Source organism: Marmota marmota, unplaced genomic scaffold, assembly GCF_001458135.2.
Source record: "Marmota marmota marmota unplaced genomic scaffold, marMar, whole genome shotgun sequence".
Lineage (NCBI taxonomy): Eukaryota > Metazoa > Chordata > Mammalia > Rodentia > Sciuridae > Marmota > Marmota marmota.
In genome coordinates, this window is record NW_026000221.1 from 2,736,667 (window position 1) to 2,743,919 (window position 7,253).

Consider the following 7,253-nt stretch of genomic DNA (forward strand, 5'->3'; position numbering starts at 1 on the left):
GGCATGAGTTTCCCCCTTTTTTCGGTAAAAAGCTGCCTGTGTTGAAATCTGGCGTGGAGGAGAGTTGGGTCTCACATCTGGAAGCCTTTTGCACACAGCTATAAAATGTAAAAACTGACCCTTGGTAAAAAGTGCTTCGTAACAATATATAATTTGTGTCTTATGCCTGTGAGAAAGAGAGGATTTTTTTCTTAATTTTTTTATTTTAATCTGTAAAGTCCTTTGCTGAAGTCTCCCAACGGGTCTGGAAGTGTTTCTACCCAAGATCCATCACCCTATTCTTCGTAGACCCTGGGAAGAGAAAACGCAGGTGTAAGAGGCTGGGGACCAGGTGGTGGCAGCTCCCAGCCTCCCCCAGGCCTGTGGGTTGAGGAGCAGGAGGGACGCCTTGGAGAATGTGATGGGGGGACACAGAAGCTCACACAAGTCTGGCTTTGGCCTTTCCGATCAGCCTCCACCTCCGCAGCCTTTCTATCCTCAGAACCCTATGGAGTGAACCCCTTTGCATATGGGAACACCGCAGGATAGGTAAGATGTGCCCTGTGATCATGGACGGTTCTCCCAATATGGCGAGCTGCAGTCCAGTCCTCAATCCAGTCCTCATCTGTACAAAGCCTCTATTCTGGGAAGATGGCATCGGGGAGGGACATGCTCTCCCCAGACTTGGGTTTGTCCTCTTGAAATGTGCCCATTCTAGAGGCGGCTTGCTGAAGACTGAGGAGGGGTAGGCGGGGCTGAGGCTGTGACAGAGGGGCCTGTGCCTCGTGGTTACCTCCTCTGGCTGGCCTTGCCTCACCTCTGCCAGTTTCAGGCCCATGTGTATTCATGAGCCACCTCTCCCCTCACCTCCCAAGCCGGCTGCCTTGAGGTATTCCTTCTAGTTCTGATTCATGGCTACCCCAGGGCTGCACTTCACACTCAGACAACCCATTGCTCCCTCTGTCTTGCTCCTGATTTCCGAGTAAAGTCACCTAATCATGCTTTGAGTAAAAGGCTTGGCGCAGCTGCTTTCCAGGGCAGCCGGAAGCTCTGGTCTTAGAGGCGCTCAGCTCCCTCGCCTGGCTGCACAGCCCGGCCCTGCCCTGTACCCTCTTCCTTCACCCCGGTTCAGCATTTTATTTCTCTGTGAGAGGACTTTAAAGAGTTCCTTTATCTCCATTCTCCACCTTGTAAGACGTTTTGCAACCCTTTGCAGTGGAGAGAGGACACAGCATGCCCCCTCCTCTCCCAGAACATCTCGTCACTCTGAGATAGATGAAGGAACTCATGGTGTAATGAAGTCGCGGAGGGCCTGGTGACGGACGGGCTTTCATAGCTTTCGATGCAGTTTGCAGAAGAAGCTGGGCTGCCTTTAGGCCCACGGGGCCTCCTCCTCTTTAAAGCCACAGCCCAGGTGGAGCCGGCAGAAATAGGGCGACCACATAATTTGAGTGTCTCCCAGCATCCTGAGCAAGATGTTCTCAGCCCCCTCCTACCATGGGGCCTGGGGTTAGCTTCACTCCATTTTCACACAGGGCCTTGGAGGGTAACAGACAGTGGACAGGGAAGGCCCTGTTTTTGCCATGTGAGTCGCTTGCCCTGACCAGAAAGAAACATTCATTCCTATCAGAAATATAGAAAACATTCTCGTCCCCTCATCATTTTCTATTTCAAGCAACTGCAGATGTGGCAGTTTGGGAGGAAGCAAAAAAGGCTCAGGTGCAGGGTTTGGGCCTGAGTGTCAGCTGTGAGAGCTGGTCACGGGGCTGAGCCTGGGGACCAGAGCCAAGCCAGGTGATGGGAAGGGTGCGGCAGGCACCACTGAGGCTGCCAGTCTCCATGGGGGCCTGGCTTCTTGTCCTGCCCTTGCCCTGTGCTCCCAGGCAGGTCCCACCTCCTCCCCACCTAGTTTTGGTTTCTTCTTCTGCAGGATGAGGTGTTGCACCTGCTCATGGGGAAGTCACCTGAGAGCTTGTGCACTCCCTGGCCATGCTAGGCAGGTTAAAGCACAAGTAGGCCCTGCGTGCTTGAGGAGTGGCCTGCTCCAGGACAGCATCACCTTCACGTGGTATGGGGAGCTGGGAGGTGGCCTTCCCTTCCAAGGTCAGACCTAGGACCACAGGATCAGGGCCAGAAAGCCACCTTCTGATTATGGGAAATAGAGCCCAGGGAGCCCAGGGCACTGGTCAATCTCATCACTGCTGCCCCATTGGGCATGAATGACTGTGATTTCAAAGGGTCAGACCCAACGTGCCTCTTAGCACTTGCATGCGAACGGTTTCTCAGGTGTCTGGGCAGCATGGGGACCTTGGAGAGAGCACATTATTGGCAGGGAGTTATCCTCATCATCTCATGGGTGTACCCCCCATTTTATGGTTAATAAATATGGTTATTTAAGTGGTCATATTTTGCCACACAAGATCTACAGAGGATAGCCATGCCAGGTGCGCACCCAGCTATTTGACAGCTTATGAGACTTAAATAAAAAGAGCAATTAAAACTATAATATGAAAGTCAGGAGGAGACAGACTTAATTCACAAATGGATCAACCTGTGGTGCTTCCAGCCTACTTTGTTAAGTGATGAGTTTCTCAGTCCTGGGGGTATGTAAGCAGTGTCTGTTCATCTGCTTGCTGTGGATATTGTGGTGGGTCTTCACACATTGGACGGGCTAGCTGACCTGGTGTGGGGACCCCCTTCCATCCTGAGAGCCGCAGGAGGGGAAGGTGGGCAGGAGGGGAAGAGGGGTGTACCTGCGCTTCTCGTTCCAGGCGTTGTACCACTTGATGAAGCGCTTGGTGCTCTGCAGCTTGGGGTGCAGGCAGTGCTCCTGGCCCCGGTACCTGGACACGCTCTTGGTGGTGATGCTGCAATGGAACAGGATGGGGTAGAGGGTTGAGGCATCTTAATAATGGTCCCTGAAGTGGCCTGTGGGTGGCCCTGGTCTGTCGGAATCAGGGCACTGAGCGACTTGGCTTCCACTCTTCCTCAAGGCAACCCACCCACATGTTCATTTCCTGGCAGGCTCCTTGGAAGGTTTTGGTATCCTCTCATCTCTGAGTCCTCTTTAGGGTCTGGCCCTGTATGGACTGAGTGGCACCTGGAATAGTGTCCTCATCCCCAGTGCACCTCCAGAAGTGGGTTTTTTGCAGATCTCTCTTGGGGAACAAAGGTCAGGGACCAAACTGTGTTAATGCCAGCAAGGTGAGCGTGCCAAGACCTTTGTTCTTGGACTTGAGGAGCCCTATGGTGGGGCTAAGTCGTGCCCTGATGATCCTGTCATCTCTGTCTAAAGCTTCAGTCTCAGCTCCTCCTGCTGCAGATTGTCCCAGGACTAGGCATTTGCCCACCCTGAAGCCAAATCTTATTGAAGCCCATTTAGACACTTGAGTGTTAAGTCCCAGTTATCTCGTTTCACGCAGAAAAACAAGACCTGGCTTCTCCACAGCCTGAAGCCCTCAGATCTCTATCAGCCTAGGTTCCAACACCTGGCAGAGTCCTCGCTGTGCAGTGGAGAAGCAGGGTGTCTTTGTACAGGGTGCAGGGACCTGAGTTGGAGTCCCACGTTTGGCTATAGGATCTTAACCTCTCTGAACCCGTTTACCCATCTGTAAACTGAATCTGAAAATAGAACCTACTTCACAGAGTTATTAGGATGACGAAAGGATATAACCTATACAATGTGCACAGCGGCTGGTAGGTGCCCAGCTAATAGTTATTGGCAAATTAGTCATGGGAGATGAGACGGAAAAGGAGAAAGACAAGCCTCAGTGTGGGATGTATGAGCTGCAGCCTGGCGAGGGAGGAGAGCCTGCTGGCTGCCCAGGGCTGTGCCCCTCTCTGCCAGGGCTGGCCAGAGGGATGGCAGGAGCCAGGAGGAAGCTTCTGGTTGGGGTGGGGGAAGCATGGTGTTCAACAATGAGAGTCCACCTGGGACACTTGCAAAGTGCAAGGTGAGAGGTAAAGATGCCACTTCCTTCCTGAGGAGCCAAAGAAGGGTGGTTGGAAGTGAGAGTGAAAAGAGTAAGAGGAGAGGGAGGGAGCTCAGCTAGATCCCATGGGTTACCAAAGTCAAGTGTCAAGGGCCAAGTTCTAGAAGGCTTTTCATGAATGTGGTTTCGAAATAGTGGGAAGAGAGAATGGGATCTTGCCACCAGAATGGGAGCAGAATGTTTTGAGGGCCCCAACCCAGGCCTAGGGATGAGTCTTTGGTCCTGCCTTTCCTGGAACCCTTGGTGAGACATGTGGTACCCTGAGCATGGGGCCAGGCTTCAGAGTGAAATCTAGGTGTTTCCCTCCCCCTGGTACCTAGTCATCCTGCAGGAATTTAACACGTGCATTTTCTCCATGCTGACAAAGCTGCTTTTGTACTCTGAGTGAAGGGACATGGCAAAGCCTGATAAAATCCCCTTCTCAGTTAGGTCAGTGTGCAAGCTGAGCATTCCAAATCCTGAAGGTTGGAAAAAACAGGAAAGGACACTCAGCACCCCCACCATGGTGCAGAAATGCCGCATCATAACACTGAGGTTATGAACATTGGTTGTGGAGTACAGAAAGGAGAATTCGTGATCCCAGCAACTAGCAGAAATTCTGGGTCCCACATCCCTCTCCTCAGCAGTTATGGAATGTTGAAGGTTTCGGTGAGAGCTCAGTGGAAATATGACACAAATTGACCTTTTTAGAATCTGGACTCTTCTGGATCCTTCTGAGTACAAGGGCTCCCACTTGCAAAGTAGACTGCTCTGCCCCCACCCCCAGCCTCAGCAGAGATTTCTGGGTGACTTGGGGTGAGCTGGAAAACTTCCTTTTGTTTAGCCTTTGCAACTGAAAATCTGCCTTGGCAAAAGAGAGCTGGCCCCTGTCTGATCTAGAAAGTCTTAAGGATCTGGGAGGGGAGAGGTGCCGCTAGCCCTCTGAGTGCTCTGGATGATTTAAGAGAGGATGACTGGGTTCTGATCTCATGAGGTCACTGCAGGTTTTCACAAGGCTACCTGAAGCCACCTCATATACTTCCTTGATTGTAGTTTCTCTCTGTATCTGAAGAAGTTTAGCCAGGAAAGAGCAAGCCTATCTGGTGAGGATTCTGTCCTTTCCAGATGTCACTGAGATCCATACCCTGTTTTCATTCCCTGCGAGTTCTCAGATACAACTTGCAATGCCACCTGACATGTTCAACTCTGGAGCTGGAAGTGGCTTGGGGCTTGTGATTCCTCCCCAGCTCTTTTGTCTCCCTGGTCCCCACCTGAAAGGATTTCCGGGCAGCTTTACTGGACTTGGTCTGCAAGATGAGGGCCAGGGATGAGGGTGTTAATTTTTGTTGGGGTCATCTCAGGCCAGTGGTTTTCTAAATTCCCCTACCCTTGGCCAGACTGTAGCCCAGGTGGTGGGGGTTGTGGGGTGTGGGTGTGCCCTGCCTTCACATACACTGTGTGAAGGCCTCTGGGCCAGCAGGGCCAGCCGGTGCAAGTGGAAAGCACTTGCCCAGACTGAGAATAAAGTGTGTCCTGTTTCTGGGGGAGGGTAAGAGGGACCAATGGTCCATGGCAAATATTTGGGAGCTGTTTTGCCAAGGGCTCCCTTCCTGGCCAAGAGGGTATTGATGGGAAAGCAGTGGTGCTGGCCTCAAGTGGTTAATTGGGAAGCGGAGGAGCACAAAACTCCGCGTTCTCTTGCTCTGCCCCAGTTTTAAACATTGCCGGCATCCCCACCAAGCAGGGCTTCCGGCTTGTGGCACATTAACCCCAGCTGAGCACTTTTCACCCAACTTCTCAGGCTCAGGGACCTGCAAGAAGTCCAGCTGCTGCGGAAAGGGCTGAGGCGTTCTCACAATGAAATCCCTACAAGCTGCAAACTCGCCATCTCAGTGGACAGTCCTCAGATTGGAGACTCTGAGAGGAAAGTTAGGACTTAATACTGGCATTATTCCTCTCCCCAGAGGCAGGAAGGCAAGACAGCATGCTGAACAGTTTGGGTGTGAGCCGGTTTTGAGTGACTTCAACCTAGGTGATCTAAGTTGGCATTCAGGAGCCCTTTAACCCTTGATGGCCCTAGTACCCTCCCTGGTAGCCACAATAGCAAACTGCGAGGCTATTCGTTTGAATACTAGAAAGGGTGGACTTGCATAAGACACTTTCTGGAGCACAGGACAGTGACCCCCTTTCAGGACTGTCTCAGCAGCGGACTAAGGACTTCTTGGGCAATTACAAAGCCTTAGCCAAGGCCTTGATAAAGGCAGAGGGATATGTTTGTTAGCCTGACCCAGCCCCAGGCTATGCCCTGGCACCGGGCAGACTCGCTCTTGGAGTGGAATTAGAACTCACATAACCATCTTCTCCTCGCAGTGCGGGTACTTTGGCTTCATTTCCAGCTTCTTTACATCGCTGTAGCGGATCTTGGGCCCTTTCCGGGAGCATTTGCATTTGGACCCTGCGGGAGAGAGCGCAGGAGAGGGGGCTGCTTAGTTGAACCAGGGATATCGTACCCCACGATTGCCCTCGGTGCCCATCCAGATCCTCAGGATCTCAGGTGCCTAGTAGTTGGTGTTTAGGTTCCCCAGGACGGGACAGACAAGGGGACTTTCCAACACTCACCGTCCACGCGCGCAACGCAGAGCGCCAGGAGCAGCAGGAGCAGCGCGGCGGTCAGGAGCCTCATGCTGGCCGGAGGGGCGCGGGAGCAGGGACGCGGGGACGGCGCCGGCCGGTTGAAGTGGCGGCCTGGGGAGGCCGCCCGGCTCGGCTCTCTCGCCTCAGAGCACTCCTCCCGGCTTGGCTTGCTCCAGCTGCGCCCGTCAGTGGGTGCCCGGGCAGTCTGTCGCTGCGCTTTGCGCTCAGCTCTGGGATCTCTCCACAGCCTCCCTCCGCCCGCCCTGGCCTCTTTTAAATCCGCTCCTGCCCTCGCAGTGAGCGAGCTCATTAATATGCAGAACCACTCGGTGACTCACTGCGATTTCTCAATGTGGTGGGGGGAGGAGACCTTCCCAGCCCGCCCGCCGCCCGCCCAGGGATAGATCTCAATCTTAGCTGCGCACACTTGGAACCACGCGCGCACATGCACACTCACAGTCTCACATCCGCTACCGCACAACACGCTCTCCTTCACACACTTGCACACTCAAACCACAGTCTGCACGCATTTCCTAGTGCTGCTGCTGCTCTGCCTTGGGGAAGCCAAACCGTGGAGAGGTTGAGAAAGGGTGCTGCTTTTCTGATTCACGGTGGATCCCTCTGGCCAGACAGGCCCACTGTGCTGAGCCACCAGGAGACCAAGGCCCA

General features: G+C 53.4%; 1 protein-coding gene across 1 annotated transcript; it reads right to left on the minus strand.

Annotated features, from left to right (window-relative positions):
* Nucleotides 1–203: 203 nt before the first annotated feature.
* Cxcl14 (C-X-C motif chemokine ligand 14) lies at nucleotides 204–6,856 on the minus strand. The gene is made up of 4 exons (XM_015488584.2): nucleotides 6,570–6,856; nucleotides 6,300–6,405; nucleotides 2,733–2,846; nucleotides 204–291 (listed from the first exon to the last, which is right to left on the minus strand). Exons 1-4 carry the CDS (start codon nucleotides 6,631–6,633, stop codon nucleotides 276–278), a joined length of 300 nt encoding a protein of 99 aa, XP_015344070.1. The 5' UTR covers nucleotides 6,634–6,856; the 3' UTR covers nucleotides 204–275.
* Nucleotides 6,857–7,253: the final 397 nt, after the last annotated feature.